Genomic DNA, 24,359 nt, shown 5'->3' with positions numbered 1-24,359 from the left:
TTTTCTTAGTGATCCCTTCTCTATTCCATCTGCCTTCTCCCCTCCGCTCATGAAGCAGGCTTCCAACTATGGGGCAATCCCCCTGACCCTTGTATCTATTGTCCTTGGGTGTCAGCCTCATGTGGTGTTCTTCTATACTCCACAACTGAGTGCAGTCCTTTTATGTCTGTCTCTCTTTTTCTGACTCATTTCACTTAGCATGATACTCTCCATATCTCCTAATAGCTGCATAGTATTCCATTGTGTAGATGTATCAAAGTTTCTTTAACCAGTCATCTGTTTTAGGGCACTCAGGTTGTTTCCATATTTTGGCTATTGTGAACCGTGCTGCAGTGAATATATAAGTACAGATGTCATTTCTACTGTGCTTTTTTGCATACTCGGAATATATTCCCATATCCCGTGTAATTCTTTTTATTGTCTGCTATACATATGCCTAGCTTTTCCTTTTCACCTTTCTCTCTTGACTCACCCTTTTTCTCTGTCCTTTTCCTTTTGAATGTTCTATTTTCTCTTTTTATTAATCCCCAGTTATGTTGTAAGACTCGTGAAAACCCAAGATCACTACCCTAGTGGCATACCTAGCAAAAGAAATTTTTTCTGGACACACACACACCTCTTTTGTAGGTAATAGTTATATTTAGATTTTACTAGTTATGTTTTTAATATTCTCAAGGAAAGAAAAGTAGAGCTTGTGGTCAATATAAAATAGTTTTAATCAGTTCAAGAGAAGTATAAATGTAAATTTTGGTTGGGACCCCTATTATTATTATTATTATTATTATTATTATTATTATTTTAAAATAGTTCTCTATAAGCGTTTTATAGACTCTGTTAGAAATTCATAATGCATAGGTTGATTAAAATTTTGAATAGGTCCAAGGAAATAGCTCAGGAGGTGGAGTGCATGCTTTCCGTGTGTGAGGCTCCAGACTTGATACACATGCTTGGTAAAACACCCGCATCCAGCACCCCCAAGTGTAGCCCTGATGAGCTCCGGCACCCCCGACAGAACAGCATGAAAGGGTCAAGCCCACGCTACCGAGTCAGATAACACTCAGCAGTCCCCACCTGTAAAATAAGTAAATTAGTCATTTTTAAAAAGAAGTAGAAAAGACCACTAATTTTTTCTTCGCCAGGTCAAACAGTCAAGGAGGAAGCCGATGCAAGTGAAGACGCCTCGGGCCTTGCCGACCATGGAAGCTCACCAGGTGATTAAAGCCAACGCGCTCTTCTTGCTGTCCTTGAGCAGTGCGGCCGAGCCCAGCATTCTGTGTTACCCGGCAAAGCCATTCCAGTCGCAGCTTCCCAGCGTGAAAGAGGGCATTTCTGAGGATCTTCCCGTTAAAATGCCTTGCCTCTACCTGCAGACATTGGCTAGGTAATAGAGCTTGGTTATTGTTTTTAACCATTATTTGTTTTTTGGATTAATGAGTTATTGTTGGTAATATCCTCTGAATATCCACACTGCACAACACAGTCTATACAAAAGGGAAGACTTGGAAATTTTTTTGTGCTCTCTCATTCACCGTATGATAGGTATGTTTTATGCTTGGTGGTAGTAGTTACTTTTTACAAGCATGTAGCCTGATGTCATTCCTAGAACCACGTACCCTACTCCCCAGCATCAGTGGTCCCTCTGACTGCCAGCACCAAGGGCCGTGCTGACCACATCTCCAGGCCCTCACATTGAACCATCAGGCCAACATGGCTGAGGATCTCTGGCATGATCCTTGAGCATTGCTTTGGGGCCCCTCAAAATAAATTAAGTCATTTTTTTTTTAACACCTAGACTATCTCAACTTCTTATAGATAATTAATACAAACTGTCTTGCAAAGGAAGATTTGACTATCTTTTACTTTTTGTTTTCTGATCTCACTCTGCTCATAGCAGGAAATGGTTAAAAATAAAATAAATAAAACTTTTTTATGTATAGTCCTCCATACTTTATTTTTTTAATTTTTTTTAATTTTATGAAGTATTATAAATTTTATTATGGTTGTTCTTTCTGTTTTCTGTGAGATGAATGATATTCAGAACATTTATGAAAATCTATTGGCCATTTGAATATTTGATTTTTTTAGATTTTTAAAAATTGATTATTGAACTTTTTATATTCTAACAAATATTTGCATAGACCAAGGTCATGAATGTATTTGTTTGCTATATTTTATTTTATTTTATTTTTATTCTTATCAATGTTTATTTCTTGCTTCTTATTTTTTATTTTATTTTATTTTATTATTGAATCACCATGTGGAAAGTTACAAAGCTTTCAGGCTTAAGTCTCAGTTATACAATGCTCGAACACCCATCCCTTCACCAGTACACATATTCCACCACCAGAAATCACAGTATACCTACCCCCCAATCCCCCACCCTCCAGCCCCCCACCCTGCCTGTGTAGCTGATAAATTTCACTTTATTTTCTCTTTACTGATTACATTCAATATTTGATGATTACATTGATGATGAAATATTGATTACATTCAATATTTCAACAAAAAACTCACTATTATTATTTGGAGTCCCCCCCCAAAGTCAGACCTGCTGAAAAGGAAGCATTTGATAATTTGTTTTCCATTAGCAGCTGCGCAGTTTTGAATTTCTGTATTTTAGTGACTAAATCCAGAGAAATTTCTGCCAGAAGTTGCATCATTGCAAGCTCGTACCTCTCTGCTACTTTATATTTCACATATGAGTGCAATCTTTCTACGTCTGTCTCTTTCTTTCTACTCATTTCACTCAACATGATACTTTCCATGTTGATCCACTTATTTGCAAATTTTATGATTTCATCTTTTCTAACAGCTGCATAGTATTCCATTGTGTAGATGTACCAAAGTTTCTTTAACCAGTCATCTGTTTTGGGGCACTCCGGTTTTTTCCAGATTGTGGCTATTGTAAAAAGTGCTGCAATGAACATAGAAATGCAGGTGTCATTTCTACTATACCTTTTTGCCTCTCCGGTATATATTCCTAGGAGTGGTGTTGCTTGTCAAATGGAAACTCAGTTTGTAATTTTTTGAGAATCGTCCATATTGTTTTCCAAAAGGGCTGAACCAGTCAGCATCCCCACCAGCAGTGAAGGAGAGTCCCTTTCTCCCCACATCCACGCCAACACTGGTCGCTTTTGTTTTATGGGATGTGAAGTCCTCCATACTTTAAAACAGTCATCCAGGTAACATTTAAATTATCACAGCTGTGTAATAACTTTGCTCTGGCCCTGAAAGACACTAGCAAATCTCCTAAAATCCTCACTTTCCTGGGTTCAATCCCCAGCACTTTTGCTTCCCTGAGTGGTGCCTGCAGTGACCTAACAAATGCTACAGGAGTGCACTGCCAGATTTGGCCTCACATTTCTCCCCGCCCCCACGAAATCGTAGTTTTTGTGTACTTATCCTGCGGTGGGAAGACAGACTTACAAATAAAATATTGAAAATGTTACATGAGGAGTATAGCAGTGTTAGAGCATGAAAGGAAGGGTGCTGTTGGAGTAAGAAAGACACTGATGACCTTATTCTCCCCAAGGACAGCAGAAAGTTCTCCCAGACTATCAGACATCTGGGCAGAGTCATGAAGGAGAACTAGAAAGTCAGTCAGATGGCTGGAAGAATAGCAGCCCTCTGGTAAACCTCATGTATGAAGGCACAGAGGAAAAAGTGTGGACTGCTGAAGGAAAAAACAAAAGTGGTTCCCTTGGGTCTGGTCATAATGGGACTCTGTAAGCTATACTGAGGTTGGGTTTTATCTGTAGAGGAAAGAGATGACTTTCAAACAGGCAGCTTCATAAATGACTCTTGTTAGAAGATCCAGTAGATGAAGTTACCCGAGTGAAAACTTACTAAGACGGCATGACTGGAAGTGATGATTAGCCTGCCCATCATATATTGTTTGACACTGTTAAACTTAGGAGATATAGCATATACCTTCATACATTATACATGCACACTATGAAAAAGCCTTTTCATATAATAGATTCAGATATTTTCCAAAAGCTGGCAAGCGTTAATTTCCAAAAATTGCCTCCAGATATGACTTACCAACCAAATTCTATTTAGGACTTAGGTCATTTCAGCAGACTTACGTGATGGTGGTGGTGATGGAGTTGTTTTTAATTTTTGTACTTACTATTTCAATAGAATGAACAGGAGATTAAAAAATACAAGATTATAAGATTGGGCCTAGAGCAATAGTACAGTGAGTAGGATGTTTGCCTTGCACACGGCCGACATGGGTTCTATTCCCAGCATCCCATATGGTCCCCCAAGCACCACCAGGAGTGATTCCTGAGTGCATGAGTCAGGAGTAACTCCTGTGCATCGCTGGGTGTGACTCAAAAGAAACCCTAAGATAAAATAAAATTAAAAATATGAGATTTATTGCATATGAAACTAAGAAATCAGGTATTACCAAATTCAGCAGATTTTTGGCTTCATTCTGAAAGGTTGGTGGACTTAAGTTAACAACTCTTTGTTTGGATTTGAAAATGAAGGAATCAAATTGTACAACATGATAGCTAAAACACTATATATATAATTATAATTATTATTTTTTTGCCTTTTGGGTCTCACCTGGCGATGCACAGGGGTCACTCCTGGCTCTGCACTCAGGAATCACCCCTGGCGGTGCTCAGGGGACCATATGGGATTCTGGGAATCGAACCTGGGTCAGCCGCGTGCAAGGCAAATGCCCTACCTGCTATGCTATCGCTCCAGCCCCCTGATATATATTTTATATATTATATAGTTATTTATTTTTAGCTCTCTGCAGAATGAACTGTGACCCATCAAGCACCTATCTCTAATCTTTCTCAGAACTCAGTTATATTATGTTCCTAACAAAAGGTTTACTGCCTTCATTTTATTAGACCATGCAAGAAACATCATGAGTTTGAACCAAGGCCATGCTGATAGGACTAACATCAGAAAATCATTATTAAATGAAATCTAGAAATCGTGGCCTAAGTGATATCACAGCTAGTACCATGTCTTTTATAGCACTCGGATATTTTAGCTTGGCACCTGATTTAAAGGGTTAGATAACAACACTAGAAGACAGGAGTCTCGACAGAAAGAGAGTGAGTTCAGTTTTTATATTTGAAAAATTTTTAAAAATATGTGTCAGACCAAGGCGTGCTCTGGCACTTCAGCCAAATCCCCAAAAGAAACTATCACCTGTTTTAGTTTATTTTATTATGTAAAAATATTTATAATTTAAAAAAAATATTTATAATTTGATGTCATCAGAAATGCATCTATAATGTCTTAGTCCAGGAAAGTTTTGCCTATGTTTTATTTGCCTTGTTATTCCACCAAGAGATGTGGTTCTTGTGACAGAAACAGGACTGGGTTGACTGAAAAAGGAAAAGGTTGGGTTGATTGGTAGGTTGGTTTTGAGGATCTCAGTCCGCTCTCAGTTTCCTTGAATTGCTCTGCTTTGCTACTACACTGGATTGGGGGAATCAGCTCCGGTAGGAATCTCTCATGATCCCCTTTGCTCTCAGGACTAGGCCCATTCTTTGACTCCATGACTTTGGTCTCAGATCCTTCCTCCAGAACCAGCTGCGGGTATCTTCTGCTGATAGTGGCAGGCTCTGGAGATAAGCTTGCCATCTCTCCAGCGAAGTAGGACCACATCTTAGATTTCTAAGCTATGCCAGTTCTGCTCTGCGGGACCAGAGCTACAGAGCAGGTTTTGTTCTGTTGTGTGTTTCACAGTAGTATTAACATTGTCCTTTACCCAATCTCTTCAGAACTGGTTTCTGGTATTCCTTCCTAAGGAGTTCTTTTCCTGATGGGGTGTGTTCTTTTCCTGATGGGTGACCATGTCTTGTGGTCAGGTCTAGTATTATTTTGATATTTAACCACTAATTCCAAGTATGTTTGTGTTGCTTTTACTTTCAAAGGGTATTAAAAATGCAGTGTCTGAATTGCCTGCATACACTAAGCTATTAAGTTTGATTTAACGCAGGCATCATCATGAAAACTTTGTGGGCTATCAAGATGACAACCTGTTCCAGGATGAAATGAGATATTTGCGTTCAACATCTGTTCCTGCCCCATACATATCCGTAACTCCTGATGCCAGTCCTAATGTTTTTGAAGAACCTGAGAGTAATATGAAGTCTATGCCACCGAGGTATTTTCATTCTCTCCTTCCTTTGAATGGTATTTGGTGGAAGAAAAACTTTGAACTAGGAGAGAATGTCTTGAAAGTCATTCGTACATGCTTCCATCTAAGAGGAATGTTAAGTTAGCTCTACTATGAGAGCAGTAAGGAGAAAGTATATATATGTGAGTAAGTTAGGTTCTTTGTAGTTTATGTAGACGAGTTAGAAATAAATGTTAATTAATATAATTAGTAAAAGAGTCCATTGTGTTATACTCTGTACTGTGTAAAATTGGAATAGGAAGATCACTTTGGGACAAAGCTTAGAATATGTCTTTTGGAAAAAGCAGTGCTGAAAATACCTATTGAATTTACTTACATACTGCTCACTGTGCCTCCTCCTGCCACCAAATTAGAGATATCAGTGTAGTTGCCACTAAAACTATGAAGGGAATTAATGACATGATGTCGTTTCACTGTGTTGTGTCAGTTAAGAAACTGATAGTTTAGTCAAAGATTTTTGGCTTGGTGTATATAATTGGATTAAGTCGACAGTGAGTCATTTAAATTATGAAAAAATGTTGAGTAAAGGAGATTTTTTTTTTTTCTTTTTGGGTCACAACCCAGCGATGCTCAGGGGTTACTCCTGGCTTTACACTCAGGAATTACTCCTGGCAGTGCCCAGGGAACCATATGGGATGCCGGGGATCGAAGCCGGGTCGGCCATGTGCAAGGCAAACGCCCTACCCGCTGTGCTATCGTATCGCTCCGGCCCAAGGAGATCTTGTATAGGAAAAATCTCCGAGACTTGATTTAACTAATAAAAAGGATAGGTTTAGATGACATAGGACTTCAGTCATGATTAATCATGAACATGATATCACTGGTACTGAAGACATGCTGAAGAAAGAGCATGCTTCTTAACACGTGCCATTTTGTAAATGTTAATCTATAATCATATATCAATACAGTGGATACTTTAATGAGCATTTTTATGTACAAATGATGTTTATTTTTTCCATTTAAAATACTTTCAACTTTCCCCTATGTTGGATTATTCATTAGAATTTTGGGAACTACTCTTGAAATTTTCTCCAGTGGATACAGTAAAGCCTTTCAAGATAATAAAATGTATCTAGAGAAGACAGCTTAATTTTTTTTAAGGGTTAAAGACTAATCTTTTGAGATTATCTCATACATGGAATTCTCTGGATAGTTGTTAGAATTAATATCAAAGTTAAGTGGAGTAAATTTCTAAATAAAGGTGGTAAAACAATAGACATTGGAACTTTTTGTTCCAAGTACCAGTATATTGAAATTAACAGGAAAATTATGTACTAACTTCAATTACACATTATTTAAGGTTTGCAGAAGTGATGGCCATGAAAAGAAACAGAAAATCCTAATGGACTTATGATTTATTCTGGAAACCACTCATAATGCCATCTAGTTTAGAGAAAGGTACATTGAAGGAGAATGAAAACCCGAAGAAAGTCAAGATTAAACCCTCTGTTGTAGAAACTCCCAAGAATTTTCACTAATGTCACAGAAGACATTAGGACTTTTATAGGGCATCCTGTTTCCCATGACTTTACGATGATGCTGGACAGCAGCTAAAGGTCCCAAGAAACACAAATAACTTGTGCATTAGAGCTTTTATTCAGATTTCTGTATGTATATGTCCACTCATCCCTGCCATTGAGTGTGCATATGAATGTGTAAGCTTTTTTTCTCCTGACTGTTAGAAGCATGGTTCCCACCACAGTGCTATTGATGCTGAAAGGACTTCATTTCCATTTAAAGCGTAAATTTTTAAAAAATCAAGAGTTTTAAGATGCAGTCTTTTCCTGCTTTTGGAAAAGTCAAATTATGATCTAATGAGAAGTTGTCTATTTATCTTTGACTTTTTATTTTTCACCTGAAAATATATCTTCACATAATTAGGTTGTTTTCATATGATAATGCCTCTGTCACTTTTTTTTTTCCTAAATTTTCATTTATCACCTCTTTCTACAGTTTGGAAACTAGTCCCATAACAGATACTGACCTTGCCAAAAGAACTGTCTTCCAGAGGTCGTATTCAGTTGTCGCTTCTGAATATGATAAGCAACACTCCATTTTACCTGCACGAGTTAAAGCCATTCCCAGAAGAAGAGTTAATAGTGGAGACACTGGTAAGTATACAGAAGAAAAGGAGATCAAGTAATCCAAATGGTTACATATGCAGACTTTTAAATTTTTCAGTTTTGGAGGGATTAGAATAGATAATTTTTAAATTCTGATGGTATTTTATGTGCCATAGTCATAAGTTGCCCCTTTATTGTGTCCGTGGAAGAACCATCTAAAGATCATCCAGTAATTATTCAAGAATAATTTGATTCTTATACTCCATAGAGAGATAACACTGCAGGTGGTGTGCTTGCATTGCATACGCTGATTCCAGCATCATTATAAGGTCCCTTGAGCACTGTCAGGAGTGATCCTTGAGCACAGAGTAAGAGTGGTGCCTGAGCACCACTGGGTGTGGTCCCAAAACCAGAACACAAAAGCAGATCAAAATTAAGAATTTGATCATTCAATTTTTGTTAGGTACTTAATTAAACTCTTAATAAACTCTTATGAATAAATTACTTAATAGTTAATAAATCTTGTTAGGTTTCTAGTCTAATGTTCATTCATTCTTTTAACAGTTACCTCCCCACTCTCTACTACCTCTATGAATGAATAATAAAATTCTGGAATGCGAGTGTCTCTTCTTTTTTTTTTTATTATTTTTCCATGGAAATATAGTTGACAGTTTTTGGATATTTAATATGTACATAGTGATGATTTGGTATTTTATACACTGTGAAAGAATTCCCACTATTGAATTATACCACCACACAAGCTTACACTTAGGGGAAGAGAGGGTTGAGAACATTTAAGTTCTTAGCAGTGAAGAAAACTTATGTAATGTGAACCAGTATGTTATCAGTAATTCCAGTAGCCCACAAACCATCTTACTTCATGTATAAAAAAAATGAAAAATAAAGAAAAGGTAACATGACAATCATTTTTATCAGGTAGACTGCTGGACTAGAATGAAGATCTGGCTCAGCACTGAAAGCCAGATTATTATACATTGTTGAAGATTTTCAAGGAAAACATTGTTGACCCTCTGGCAAGAATTTATCATTTCACAACAACAGTTGTAGCTGGGGGCTGCTCCTGGCTCACTGTTGAGAGCTTACAGCAAGCAGTGCTCCGAGGACTGTGGTTGAATGTGGAGCTTCCACATGCAAAGCTTTGATAGCAGCTCATAGAGAGAGCCATGCCCCTGGCTCTGAGCTCTTACTGAGGTGCCATTCTCACGGAGGAGTTCTTTATGGCTGGAGCGACAGCTCCAAGGACTGGAAGGCCTGCTTTGCAGCAGGAACCCCAGGTTTGCCTGGGCCTATGCACACTGACAGGAGCAACCCCAGAGCACTGAACTAGGCGTAGCCTCCCCACAAAAGAAGAGAGATAATAACAGTAAACCCTTTGGTGAGGTTGTGAATTATATATATTATATAACATATAGACATTTATATTTCATTTTTATGTCACTCATCCCATTGCTCATCGATTTGTTCAAGCGGGCACTAGCAACGTCTCTCATTGAGAGACTTACTGTTACTGTTTTTGGCATATCCAATACGCACAGGTAGCTTGCCAGGCTCTGCTGCACTGTCTCGATACTCTCGGTAGCTTGCCGGGCTCTCCGAGAGGGGCTAAGGAATCGAACTCGGGTCGGCCGCATGAAAGGTGAACGCCCAGCCGCTGTGCTATGTACTTATATTTTATATATAAATGTATATATGTTGTGTGTATATATATAAACATATATATACACATATATAGATAAGGACATTTAAAGACAAAAATTAATGGGGCCGGAGTAATAGTACCTAGAGGTGGTGTGCTTGCCTTTAATGCAGCCAACCTGGACTCAATCTCCAGCACCCCGTTTATTTCTCTAGCACCACCAGGAGTAATTCCTGAGTGCAGAGCCTGGAGTATCTGCTAAGCATTACGGAATATAGTCCAAAACCCAAAAATGATCTGATATAGACAAAATTCATACCAAAGCACTTAGGGTATTTGAGAAAGCATGAACTGTGTATTCAAGTCTAGACTTAAGACCCACCTTTATCACCAATAGCTTATGACTTTTAGTTTAATCTTTTTTTGCGGTCAATAAATATGGAAATCAGTATGATTTGTATCAAAGAAAAAGTTTCTAGGAAGAGAGAGACAATACCAGTGATAAGGCACTTGCTTTGCATGTGACTGCTTCACCAACCCTCATTCGGTCCTTTGCACCAAATTGCCCCATGGCCATGCCAAACCCGCCTAAAAAGCTATATGGTATTATTTTTCGGTATTAATTATATAAATCTTATATATTGCCTATGAAAATTAATGTGCTTTCTTTTTTTTTTTTAACAGAAGTTGGTTCTTCTCTCCTGCGACATCCGTCTCCTGAGCTCTCCCGCCTAATCTCAGCCCACAGCTCCCTTTCCAAAGGAGAACGGAATTTCCAGTGGCCAGTTTTAGCTTTTGTGATTCAGCATCATGATCTAGAGGGGCTTGAGATAGCAATGAAACAGGCCTTACGGAAGTCTGCTTGTCGAGTTTTCGCTATGGAGGTATAAATATATTACTGGAATTTTTGATTCACTAATCATACAGGTGTCATGATGATTCTATATAAGGATGCTGTTTTTCTGTCAGAAAGAGCAGCAGATATTGGAGCATTTATCCATCAATTGTATTCATATCAAAATTAAACTCTCAAGTTTACGAATATAATTTAGAGATCCAAACGTAGTCCCTCTAGCCCTTGCCTTAATGTAGCCAATCCAGATTCTATCCCTGGCATCCCATGTGGTCCCCAAAGCCTGCTAGGAATCAGCCCTGATCGAGGAGCCTGGAGTCAGCCCTGAGCACAGCAGGATGTGCCCCCAAAACAACAATAGCAACAAAACACACACGTACACACACGAAAAAACAAATTTAATTTTTCTAAAGACCTTTGTTTGTGAATTGCTTTATTATGTGAAATCTAAGATTATCTTGTATTAAAAAAAAAATTTGTAGGGGCCCAAAGGCAATCCAGTGGTTAAGACACTGACCTCACACAGCTGTCCTCATTTTGATCCCCATCACCACATTTTGTCCCCAAAGCACTGCCAGGAGTATGCCCAGAATAGAATACTATGTATGGTCTCTGCCCCTTACCTCTGAAAAAAAATTTTTGTAATGAGAATGTGATATCAGTTACAGTAATCATGCAAAAAATACAGAATTTTTTTTGTTACTAATTAAATAATTGTCTGAGTCATAGTCTTGGAAAATAAGATTGCTTAAGCTTTCACATATATAAATATAAATTTTATCATACACTTGAACATAGTAAACTTTTCTTTATGCATGCCACTTCTCATTTATGTTAATAATATGAAAATATTTCAATAAATGATTGCTTTTATAGAGCTTATATAGAGCCTTACAATAATTCTGCATTAATCATAAATTGGAAAAAATATATGCTTGAATAAATTAATGTTAAGATGAATTTTCCAATAAAAGGTGGTTTGATTTGATAATATATAAAAATGATCCTGAAGAAACTGATATTAAAAATTTTGTGTTAAAGGCTGTTTTTTTAATTGATATGGTATATTTCATAAGATAATATTTTCCCTAATATGCTTTTTAAAATAAAAATTATTGACATTTTTCCACTCATCTTTATTATCCAGCGAAATAATGTCATATTTTCTAGTATCTTTCTTATCAATAGTGCATGGTAGTACTTTGTTACTAAGAAAGGCCGTGCCACTTTTTACTCACACTCTATTTTTTTCTCTTGGACTCATTTCATCATTATTTATTCAGGCTTTCAACTGGCTTCTGTGTAATGTCATCCAAACAACCTCTCTCCATGATATTCTCTGGCATTTTGTGGCATCATTGACTCCTGCTCCAGTGGAACCAGAGGAAGAAGAGGATGAAGAAAGTAAAACAAACAAAGAAAATGCAGAACAGGTGAGTTAGGATTTTATTACTTTGCTTGTCTGTGTTTTTTTATAAGAAGAAAAACACCTTTGGGGATAGTATAATAATTTGTTCAAGATCATTTGTAGATTGCATAACCTAAAAACATAGGTAAAATTTCAGTGCCATAAGTAACTTACTAATTGTGCTTGATGAAAGTTTGCTCTCTAGAAAAAGTGCTGTGTTAGTCAGTTCTGATTTTATACTGAACATTGTCATAGAGCTGTCAACTAATACCTAGGTTTTTAAATGTTCTTGTGTACCTCAATACCTGGGATCAAATAAAACTTTCACAAGCAATGTGGGGTCATGTGTGGAAAAAACTTAAGAAACACTGAACCACATTAAAGACTATCGAGTAAAAGAAGAATTTTACATAAAATACCTTCATAATTTTCAACTCTTTGGTAAGCTGTCAAATGGTGAAAGTAGTACTGTGCAAGTACATGAATTCAGAAATCTTGGTTTGATCAGGACTAGAAAGATAGTACAGCAGGCAGGGTGCTTGCCTTGCACCTGATCGACTGAGATTGATCTTCTGCAACACACATGGCCACCTGAGCCCACCAGAAGTGATCCCTGAGTGTGTATTCATAACACGAATGAGAAGCTTGTGGCTCTCTCTCCCCGCTCTGCGTTCAGTGGTCTCAAGCAGCTTCCCCACCTGGGATGGCTCATGCCAAGGGCGGACGAAGGAGGAAATGAGGGCCAGGCTGGATGGTGATCAGTTGCCATTTATTCTATTCTCCCCACATACCTGTTTCAATCTCATTAAGCCTCCCCACCCCCCCTTTCCCGTCTCCTCCTGTTCCCCTTGCTAGTCTCTCCGTGCCCGACTCACCTTCCTGGTCTCTAGTCTCTCACACCGTGCAAACCTTGGCAGTAGCAACGACACCCATGTTCAGTAGCACAGTCAACATATCAAAGCCCTTCCTGACCTCCTCAGCCAGGAGGTCTTCTCAAGGCGAAAAACCACTTAATCCAATAACTATTTAAACATTCATCTTGGTTCTACTTCTTAATTTAGCCATTTTGTATGGACACAGTAAGAGATACATTAAGCTTGTAGGGTGGCTCTCCTGGGGACATCTCACTATAATCTCATACTACAGTGCTCAAGGCCAGATTAATCTTTCCTAACCCTAGCAGGGTCCTAATCTAGTTGTTACTTTTTGGATCATGACAAAATTTGTCCATGACAATGCTCTTAACTTCTAGTTAAGTATTATGGCACTTGGCCTGGCCCATTTCGATGCCAGGGTAGCTCACAGATTGCCCTGGGTCCATCCAGTCCCTCATCAGAACCCTGCTTTTGGGGTTCTAGAAAGTAAGGGCAATTGAGACCTAAGTCAAGAGAACAGATGCCCAGGAGTGATTACTACTTGGAGTCAGTTAACTCCCAAGTTACAAAAGCATAGCATTAACTGTCTCCCTATGTCTATACACAAAGGACATCACTCTGAATTAACTATGCAAAGGACATAAGGAGAAGAGAAAAGCAATATTTACAAGTTAACAGAGTTTGATTAGGAGGCAAAGGTGATTGACTGGTTGGGGAAGCAGAGCACCAAAAAAGAGGTCACAGAGGGAGCAATATGATGGGAGTAACCCAATAAACCTAAGCTCCCTGTGGCAAGGCAGAAAGGACAAACCAATGTTATTCTACATATGAGTGTTGAGCCAGTAGTAATATCTGAACACTGTCAGGTGTGACCAAAAACCAAAACAAAACAAAACTCTTAGTTTGACTAGAAGGGTCAGGGATTCCATGGGAGGTGGACTGTATAATTAAAAAGCATTAAGCTGGAACTAGAATGACAAAATTGTTGATTCAGATAGATTATATAGAATTCCATACAAAGAAACAAGAAGGTTAAAAAAATAAATTGTTAAAGAAAGTAAATGAGCAGGTGTTAACACCTTTCTAATTAGACACTCAGAAGTAGGATGGAAGAGTGGCAGTGTTGGAACAGGAAATAGATTACAGATAAAAATTTATTGAATCAGTTCATTGAACCAGATATTTGGCTCAAATGGTAGAGTCCTGTATTTGAACTCCTGCACTGCATAATCTTCATGCACTGTTGCATGATAGCTCCAAAGCACCACCAGTACAAGAAATAAAACAAGCTCAATGAACTTCACGTACAATGAAGAAAAGAAATCATAGCAGGAAAGTCAGAAGACCAGAAACCTAAACAAAGGAAAAAGAGTGATAGTCACAGTTGACTTTTCAGTGCTAAATTGCAAGTACAGGAACTTTGGTGCTGGGTGATTGAGCATGAGGGGGGCACGGAGGAGGGGAAGGGAAGGGGAGGAGAGGTAGAGGGAGGAGAAAGAGGATAAGCTTCTGAAATTACATAATATTTCAAACCAATGAGAACTACATTTTTTGAAAGGAATTCTTTTTTTAAAGACAATTTTGTTTTATAGGCATTCAATTGATATTTTCAATGTACATGTAGTAAAAATATTAATCTAATACATTAGTCTTTGAGGAAAAAGAACAAAATAAAGACATTTTCAGAAAGTAAAAAGAGGGGGTGCCAGAGAGATAGTGAGATAGAGATAGTGATTTATTTTTTTATGAGCATCTATTGTATTTCTTTTTCTTTAATTTTTTTGTTGAGTCACCATGTGGAAAGTTGCAAAGTTTTCAGGTTTAAGTCTCAGTTATACAATGCTCGAACACCCATCCCTTCACCAGTGCACACATTCTACCACCAAGAATCACAGTATAGCTCTTCCCCGCACCCCCACACCCCTAGCCCCCCCACGCCCCTAACCCCCCCTCACCCATAGCCCCCCCCCCGTCTGTGTAACTAATAAATTTCACTTTACTTTCACTTTGATTGCATTCAATATTTCAACAAAACTCACTATTATTGTTTGGAGAGTCTCTCCCCTAAAGTCCGACCTGCTGAAAAGGAAGCATTAGATAATTTGTTTTCCATTGCTGAGGATGAAGAGGTATGAGGTCGAGTGACCACACTTAGTGGCCTCACAGTTTTGGGTTTCTGTATTTCTAACCTAGATCGTGCCTGACGGAGGGTCCCATCTGTCACTCAGCACACTGCAGCACTGGCAATCCAACCCAGTTTTCAAGCATGCCAGAATGGATGCTTGGCTCCAGCCCTTGTAACCATCTCTGGGGTCCTAGTCTTCCTTAAGTTCTAGATGAGAAAAATGAGAATAGAAGAGTAGAAAAAGAATAAACATGAACCAAAATTAAGTTCACACAGCCATTTTCACATCAGACTTTTAAAAACAATTATTAATAGTAATGGAACCAGTTGACAAAATAATGAAAGATGAATTCTAACCACGTAAAAGCACCCAATAGAACTTTTTAATAATTAAATTAAAAAGGGACAGAACTGGAAGGGAAAAATAGACAAAATTCACAATGTAACACAAGATTGTAACACATCTATAACAATTAATCCTACACAACAAACTACCCCCAAAACTCACTTGATTAAAAGAGTTAGGTTGGCTCTCTTTTGGCAGCTTGGGTTAGTTTTTCCTAAGAGAGGGACTTGGTTCTGCATTCATACTTAGGTTCACTTTGCTAATAAATTTGTGAGTGCGTTAAATTGGTGCATATATACGATAGATAGTCATTTCTTTGGTTGGTTTTATTGATGATGAGTAGCGCTTTAATTTTTCCCTAAATTAGTGCAACATAATTTTATAACTCCTATATATGTATATATAAATGTGTGTTTTTGCTGTTATCAGTTTGTTTCCATCACTGTTATGTACCCATATATATATAGTTATCCTAAATATACATAATGATTCTGTTATACGATATCATTCCAGCACACATATCATCTTGCTTTCAATTTCTGTCTTAGGAGAAAGATACAAGAGTTTGTGAGCATCCACTCTCAGATATAGTGATTGCAGGCGAAGCTGCTCATCCTTTACCCCACACCTTTCACCGCTTGCTTCAAACTATCTCCGATCTTATGATGTCTCTGCCCAGCGGCAGCTCATTACAGCAAATGGCCCTAAGGTAACTCTAGTATTCTAGGCACATTGAGAAAGAGAATTTATGTAGTGTTCAAAGCACAAAATGATTTGAGGGCTTCTTTAACTAAGAAAATACAGAGGGTCCCTACATTATGGGAATGTCATCTCTGACATTATTATCATAATTTTGTGTTTTCACAAGTCTGAGCTCACATCTCTTTGCCTCTCTGTAAAATATGAAAATAAATGTTATACCATTCTAAATGGTCATGGTCTGTGAGTCTTTCTTACTTTTCCTGTATCCTACCCCCAAACCAGTTTGTTCTTTACTGCCCAAGAGTAGAATTTTAAATGTTCCGACAATGGAAAGGGAAATTGAGATCTTAAGAACAGAAATCAAAATAGAGTTTTGATTTGAACATTCTTCATATTTTAAAAAAAAGAAAATACAGTTTTTGATCCCAGAATTACTTTGAGATGCTTCATTACTTTCAAGTCAAGTCAGATGAAATATTATTATTAGTTTAACATTGTGAGCCATGCTGTTAGAGCCACGCATACAAATAAATCCTCCATTGATCTTTGTAATGAGTAGATTGATGCAGTGGTTTTGCTTTTCTCCTCCATAATGGCAAGACTGGCAAAGGAAAAACTTTGTCTCCTTAAGATTTTTAAAGGACAGGATGTATTATACTTTGATGAATTAGTATGAAATTATGACACTAAGTCTGAGACCAAGAAAAACCATTTGTCTCAAATATAATTGAATAGCTTTTATAGCCTGGAAATTCATATATCAAATTTGTCTGTATTTACAGTGAGGTCAGAGATCAGTGGTAGAATACATACTTGTTTGAGGCTCCCAAAAAAGATAAAATAAGTGAATTTTTCTTATAACTTCCTTGTCCCAGGAAGTTACCATTGCATCTCAAACAGAAAGCCACCAAAATGTGTTTTTTTTTCTGAATTAAGAGAATTAACAGTGGATTTAATATTTCTTGAAATATTAGTTGCAGAGTATTTTTCCAGAAATTTCTGGAAAAGAAGCACTTTATATATTGCTTTATGCCTTCTTAGGTGCTGGAGTTTGAAATTCAAGCAGTCTGATCACCAGTTCCTCCACCAGAGCAACGTCTTTCATCACATTAACAATATTTTGTCAAAATCAGATGATGGAGATAGTGAAGAGAGTTTTAGCATCAGTATACAGTCTGGTTTTGAAGCTCTGAATCAGGTTGGTCGTTTAACTTTTAATTTGTACTATCCTATTACTATTTCATGATAGAGGCTAGAGCAGTAGTACAGCAGGTTGGGCATTTACCTTGCATGTGGCCGACCTAGGTTCAATCCTGATATCCTGACACCCGTAATTCCCTGAGCACTGCCAGGAGTTAATTCCTAAGTGCAGAACCAAGAGTAACTCCTGAGCATTGCTCTGTGTGACCCAAAGAGCCAAAAGAGGGTGTGTGTGTGTGTGTGTGTGTGTGTGTGTGTGTGTGTGTGTGTGTACATTTATACATATGTATGTATGTGTATATGTATATATGTGTGTATATGTATATATATTTAATGTTACACTTTTTATATATTTAATGATCATAAATTTAATATTTCGTGTTAAGGGATAAACTGAAAGGTACTTAAAAACAGTTTGACTTTTTTACTTTTTTAACCTATTATCATGGAAGATTTATGTATGCACATCATAATTATATTTCTTCCTGGTAGGAATTATGCATAGTGATGTGCCTAAAAGACTTAACCAGCATTGTTGACATAAAAACTTCAAGCCGACCTGCCATGATTGGCAGTTTGACAGATGGTTCCACGGAAACTTTTTGGGAATCAGGAGATGAGGATAAAAACAAAACGAAGAACATCACTATCAACTGTGTAAAAGGCATCAATGCCCGCTATGTATCTGTTCACGTAGATAATTCCCGAGATCTTGGGGTAAGAAATAAAATGTAATTAGTGGTCCATTAATTCTTTTCAGGCTTGTACAATTCATGCAGTCTTATGTCTGAGTTAAACGAAAAAGATTTTCATCTTAAATGTTACACCATTTTCTATTTCCATTAAGTCTGAAAATATGACTAGAGGCATTATGAAATACCAATTATAAACAAGTTCTGATTACAAATATACTATAATTGCAGCTAAAAGTATTAAATATCTACTCTGTAATTTTCTACATCTGTGCCCTTGTTCAGTCTACCCCTCTGGCCTAGAAGTTCTGCATTTAACTCTTCCAAATTTCCCAGGTCTCGAGGGATGATAGTACAGAAGGTAAATGGCTTGCCTTTGCATACCACTGACCCAAGTTCATTCCCATGGCCCCATGTGGCTTTCTGAAAACTGCCACATATCAGCCCTAAGCAAGGAGACAAAGCTAGGAATAGCCACCCAGTTCCGCCGAAAAAACCCATCAATTAAATTTCCCCCAAATCTCCCAAGACACAGCAGAGAAACCTTCCCCTCATTCACCCTCCATTCTTCTTTCCCTTTTGTGGATTCTTTGTATTTCTCTGATGGCATTTAGTACACTTGTGAGTAAATAGCCTTAAATTTCTTATGCTAGCTCTCACCCTTTTATAGTCCTTCCTAACTGACCTTATTTTTTATTTGTAAAAAATGAAATCAACAATATTTTTTAAAGCTCCATGGAGATGGCTCAGGTACTAAATCAAAGCAAATAGTCAGCCTGTGCAAGGCCCTGAACTCTGTCCCTAGTATCTCATTTCCTTGTCTCCCCTGAAACTGCCAGTATAACCTGGTGGTCTCCCAGCACCACTGGGCCTGAGCACTCAACCACCAGGCCTGTATCACTGCACCAAGCATCCCTTAGAGTAGCTCTGTGCCCCCAGCACGCTGGAGGGGTAACTCCTATTTAAAAAATAAGAAACTGAAAGTAAGCTGATATCTGCTTTCCTCGCACAAAGTCCTCAAAATTCTTCTCTGCACCCTGGAGGCTTATTTGTACCTTTATGTCCCCAGTTAACCAGTATAAAGCAGTTAATATACACTACTGTGTTGGTAGCAAAGTGTGTAACTCTCCAAGATTATTCTTTGCTATAAAATTTACTCATCCTTAAGGTCTATGTCACTACTACCAACATAACTCTTAAAGATTTAATGATTTCAAGGCCAGTCCTGTGGCTCAGTGGGAAAATACTGGCTTTGTATGTGGTAGGCTCTGAACACTACCAAAAAACACAGCTATTTAACTTCTGTTTGTAAATTCCATACTTATTTTGGCAGGTATGTTGAGGTGATAGAATCCATCGTTTTCATGTCCTTATCCAAGTCCATGAGGCCATGTGGATCATTTCACCATTCATAAGTGTTTACTGGGTCAACTGTCTCCTTACTTCCTTTTATTTACATAAGTAATGAGAATATATCAGTGAATAGCATGGATGGCAGACAGTTACTAAAAGATTTCATGATAGAATTTCAATGAAATTCGATAGCATATTCGATATGCCAAAAACAGTAACAAGCCTCACAATGGAGACATTACTGGTGCTCGCTCAAGCAAATCAGTGAACAACGGGAGGACAGTGCTATACAGTGCATGGACTTCAAATAAAAAAGGGAATGCGAAGCTATAAGGACCCAGGGAGAAAGACTGAAATACAAGATTTATAATGGAGTTTGTGTGTGAAAGAAAAGACACAGTGCTAAGTTTTGTGGTTGATTGAACAGGTGAAATAAGGTCAGTTAGGAAGGATCATAAAGGGCAGAAATTGTCAGTATGATATTAGTAATGTTGAAGTAATCATTGTGAGTTATGGAGTAGAATGTGGCATAATAACTCTTTTGAATTGTGTATTTTAGAATAAAGTGACCTCCATGACCTTCTTAACTGGCAAAGCAGTGGAAGATCTGTGCAGAATAAAGCAGGTAATTGGAATTTTAATATAGAATGTTTTGCTACTTAGGAATATCTTCTAAGTCGAAGTACAATTTCGACTAAATTGTAATTTTTACATACATATTGCCAGGGTATTATAGATAGTTATTTATTTACAAATCAGTTGGCAAATTGACAAAAACTGACAAAAGGTTCCTTATAGGAAAGTTACAGCCATTCCAGTCCTGGGTATCTTATCATTCATTGACTAAATATTCTCTAGTCATGAGCAGTTATCCCGTACCTACGTTTTTCAGCTAACCCTTATGCCCTGCAGTAATCATACTGCTACAGATATTCAGAGTGCCTCCAAATTTATCATCTGTCCACAATTAATATATTAATCCACAACTCATAGATTCCTGAAATCAAATATAGATTGTTGCCTTCTAGCCTGATAGTCTATGGTTTATACTATAGTAGCTCTGTCTAGCTTGCAAATCGAAATAGAAACTCCCTGAAAATGAGTCAAGTTTTAACTGGGAATGTGTGAGTGTTGTTTATACCCATTTGCATTAGTGAAACTTATCAGCTGTTCTTTTGTGACTGACTTATTTTATGAAAATTGATCACAGTCTGGGGCCAGAGAGCCAGTTAGTGGGTAATGTGCTGGTTTGTTTGTGACTGACTTGGGTTCTACCCCAGAGATCACGTATGGTCCCCTAAACATCCCTGAGTAATCCCTGAGTACAGAATCAGGAGCATTGCTAAGCACGTTCCCCCTCACTGTGAGAAATTGTGTGCTATCCTAGTTTTCATTTTCAAATCATATTCAAAGAATGAATAGAGAATGTTTGTTAAATAACTGTTTTTTAAAATCTGGAGCACAATGCCATTCTCCCAAGATATTTGTTTATGTTTATGGTTCTGTTTTAGAAAATTGGTGTTAAATTAGAATTTATTTTTAAAAATTGTACATAATGTTGATTTCTTGGGTATCAAATGCCATAAGAACCGTTTTTATTATGTCAGGTAAATAATTTCAACAACATCCTGTCCAAAAGTTATATTCTTGATGAAATATAATAAAAACAATGAAAAACATGAAATTAAATATAGTTTTCTTCAAAACTAAAACATAGTAAGTGAACCTCACAAAAGGCTTATTTTTAAGTCACAATTTAATGTGAAGCTGTGTAGATAGATCCTCATTGATGATTTTGTGAGTATTTCTATGTACAGTCAGTATGGGAATAGTCACATAAATTGTTTAGAAGAATTTCACTCATGTGTATTAAATAGCCTATAAGCCATATAGTGGCAGAGTACATTTTTTTTCTTTAATTCCATTACCTGAGAGCACTTCAACATGTGTTAACTTCATTTTATTCATCCATATAAAACTCCTTTAATATGACTTATCCTCAGAAGGTTTAAAAAACAATAAGTAGCTGTCTAAAATTCACTGTGTTTCCAGGTACTTGTCACTTGACCTTGCTGTTTTGAGTGCCCCATCTGTACAGTGTTCAAATGGTGATTCAACTGCATCAAGTTCCTCTTCCTTTCTGCCTCATTAGGTTGATCTGGATTCCAGGCACATTGGTTGGGTAACGAGTGAACTTCCAGGTGGGGACAATCACATCATCAAAATTGAACTAAAGGGCCCAGAAAATACTCTAAGGGTTCGCCAAGTAAAAGTCCTGGGCTGGAAGGATGGAGAAAGCACAAAGATTGCTGGACAGATCTCAGCCAGTGTAGCCCAGCAGAGGAACTGTGAAGCCGAGACCCTTCGAGTTTTCAGACTCATCACATCTCAAGTGAGTTTCCTTACAACATGCTCTAGCACAGGATAGGTTGAAAAAAACTCTAATAATGCAAGAGGGGGAGTGTGAACTGCTTTGGGAAAAAAAAAATCATTGAACATTTATGATTTAAAAATGGGTCAATTTTTAGTTCTCAAGGCCTAAACACATGTGGGTTATTTTGCATTTAGAATCCAGAAAAGTTAGCAGGAACTGCACAATAATATTACAAAACCTGAAGAATTAGCTAATGAGTCATTTTGATTCCTTCCTTACTTCACTTTATCAGGTGTTTGGAAAGCTCATCTCCGGAGATGCCGAACCCACCCCGGAACAAGAGGAAAAGGCACTCTTGTCTTCACCTGAAGGAGAGGAAAAAGTATACCATGTATTTACTTATATTCTAAAAATACTTCAATTTTAATTTTTCTTCCTAAGGTGAAATAATCGCATATTGCTGTCTATAATGGATAGGTCAAATTAGTCTGTATGCACTGATTTTTACCTTAATTGGAAAAAAGATGAAGGAACTACCAAAAGAAGTTCTCTGTTTGTTCATTTAGTTAAAAGCTAATTGAAACTCTAGCAACAATATTTTTCTGTATCTTGGGGCTGTTATAAAATTTACTTAGGTTTTCACTGTGCTCTATACCATCAATTACCTTGAAGTTCATAGATACAAGTGTTCTTCATGAAACTCCTTTATGACAACGAGGACTTTTCTCCCTGCTGAATCTAATGTCTGCATTTTTGTTTGGTTCCTCGTCTTTTTATTTGCATCCATGTTTTATCTTTTCAACTGAATTATAACTTCTTAAGGACCAATAACGTGTTCGCTTTGTCAGTGTTCCTCCAGGAGTAAACAACATCATTTAGTAACTTTTGAGGGGAATAACTTGTTCTTTATACTATCCTTGAAATTTCTTCGAAATTGTAGCATTACCTATAACAGAAATTTTATTCATTTCCATAAAGAGAGATCAACCTTAACTAGTTCAAATATTCTTATATCTTCAGGTATTAGAAATTAATCACCTTGAAAGACAATTTCAAATATTACCGAAGCCTAGCCTCTATTCCTTCTTGTGTCTAAATCATCCACATTTTTCTACCTGGGTGTGAATTCAAAAAGTGTGGACATGCGACACATGCATTCAGTCGCCAAGAACTACCTCCCCAGGCCGACCAAAGGTGCCCAGAGAATGAGGAAATGAAAGAAAGGGGCCACAGGCTGTTTGGTAGTCAGGGACCATTTATTTCTCGTCTACTTCTCTATTACAGGGTAGTTATTTCTCTGTTCTCCTCCCTTTTACTGAGTAGTTATATAGAAATCATGAAGGGTGGGGGTACACATAGGTGTGCTTGAACATTATCATAATAATAAACAGAGGTAAAGTCCCTCCTTCAGGGGAAGTTCTTGTAGGAGATTAATTCAGGGACAAACTCTCATCTGGTGGTTCAGCACTCTAGGTTACTAGGAGATCTGCTCGAGGGTGGGAGTCCATCCAAAGGGCATACTGCTTTCTCCTTTCCTTAGGTAGTAATCCATTTATTCTTAGTCATTTTGTATGAACACAGAGATATATTAAGTTTAAAGAATGGATCTTCCTGGGGACATCTCGCTATATATCCAGACTACAGTCCTCAGGCCAGGTTAGTCTTTCCGCATCCCAGCAGGGTCCTTATTCAGTTACTTCTTTTTGGGTCATAGCAGAATTTGTTCATGACCGTGCTTTTCACTTATTATACTTATTATGGTGCTTAGCTTGTCCCTTTTCGATACCAGGGTCATTTACAGCTTGCCCTGGGTCCATCCTTATCCCTCTTTGGAACCCTCCTTTTGGGGGGTGTTAGGAAGTAAAGGCAACTAAGGCTTAAGTCAAGTAAATATAATAATGGATGCCCGGAAATAAATATTTTTCAAAGTCAGTTAACTCCCATGTTACAAAAGCATAGCATTAACTGTCTTCCTGTATCTGTACAGAAGGGACATTGCTAAGCCATGCAAAGGACATAAGGGAAAGAGAAAAGCAATATAGGATTACTAGTCACTGTCACTGTCATCCCGTTGCTCATCGATTTGTTCGAGCGGGCACCAGTAATGTCTCTCATTGTGAGACTTATTTGTTACTGTTTTTAGTATATCCAGTACACCACCGGTAGATTGCCAGGCTCTGCCGTGTGGGCGTGATACTCTCGGTAGCTTGCCGGGCTCTCCGAGAGGAGCAGAGGAATCAAACACGGGTCTGCCTAGTGAAAGGTAAACGCCCTACCGCTGTGCTATCACTCCAGCCCACTAGTGCCTGATGGAATTTAGTGTGCCCCAGGAGCACTGTGGTGGGAGTCTTGAGGGAGAAGCAAGGACAAACCAATGTTGTCCAGCACCTGGGGTTTGAAAAAAAAAAACTAGGATTTTATAAATTTTGGTGATTTTCTTTCAGTAACTTATAAAGAAAATCATTTAAATGAATCTAAGTTTGTATAAGTAATAATTCATCTGAGTATTAATGACAGTTCTGTGCTAACCAACCAT

The 24,359-nt window shown here is 37.7% G+C and overlaps 1 protein-coding gene across 9 annotated transcripts in view; it reads left to right on the top strand.

The window, feature by feature from the left end:
* The window catches only part of MYCBP2 (MYC binding protein 2), a 224,296-nt gene that overhangs the window by 175,489 nt on the left and 24,448 nt on the right, over positions 1-24,359 (top strand). For 7 of the 9 annotated variants that reach the window (XM_055121420.1, XM_055121438.1, XM_055121447.1 and 4 more), the window contains 11 exons: positions 1,140-1,381; positions 5,975-6,142; positions 8,129-8,286; positions 10,580-10,779; positions 12,032-12,181; positions 16,051-16,211; positions 17,246-17,402; positions 17,897-18,121; positions 20,009-20,074; positions 21,602-21,841; positions 22,116-22,214. In XM_055121420.1, coding sequence (XP_054977395.1) covers positions 1,140-1,381; positions 5,975-6,142; positions 8,129-8,286; positions 10,580-10,779; positions 12,032-12,181; positions 16,051-16,211; positions 17,246-17,402; positions 17,897-18,121; positions 20,009-20,074; positions 21,602-21,841; positions 22,116-22,214 — 1,866 coding nt within the window. The remainder of the gene's footprint in view (positions 1-1,139; positions 1,382-5,974; positions 6,143-8,128; positions 8,287-10,579; positions 10,780-12,031; positions 12,182-16,050; positions 16,212-17,245; positions 17,403-17,896; positions 18,122-20,008; positions 20,075-21,601; positions 21,842-22,115; positions 22,215-24,359) is intronic. The other 2 variants (XM_055121455.1, XM_055121400.1) reach the window with 1 other exon arrangement.

This window comes from Sorex araneus, chromosome 1 (genome assembly GCF_027595985.1).
Source record: "Sorex araneus isolate mSorAra2 chromosome 1, mSorAra2.pri, whole genome shotgun sequence".
Lineage (NCBI taxonomy): Eukaryota > Metazoa > Chordata > Mammalia > Eulipotyphla > Soricidae > Sorex > Sorex araneus.
Note: the sequence above shows the minus strand (reverse complement) of the source record. Positions and strands in the feature narration are given on the sequence as shown.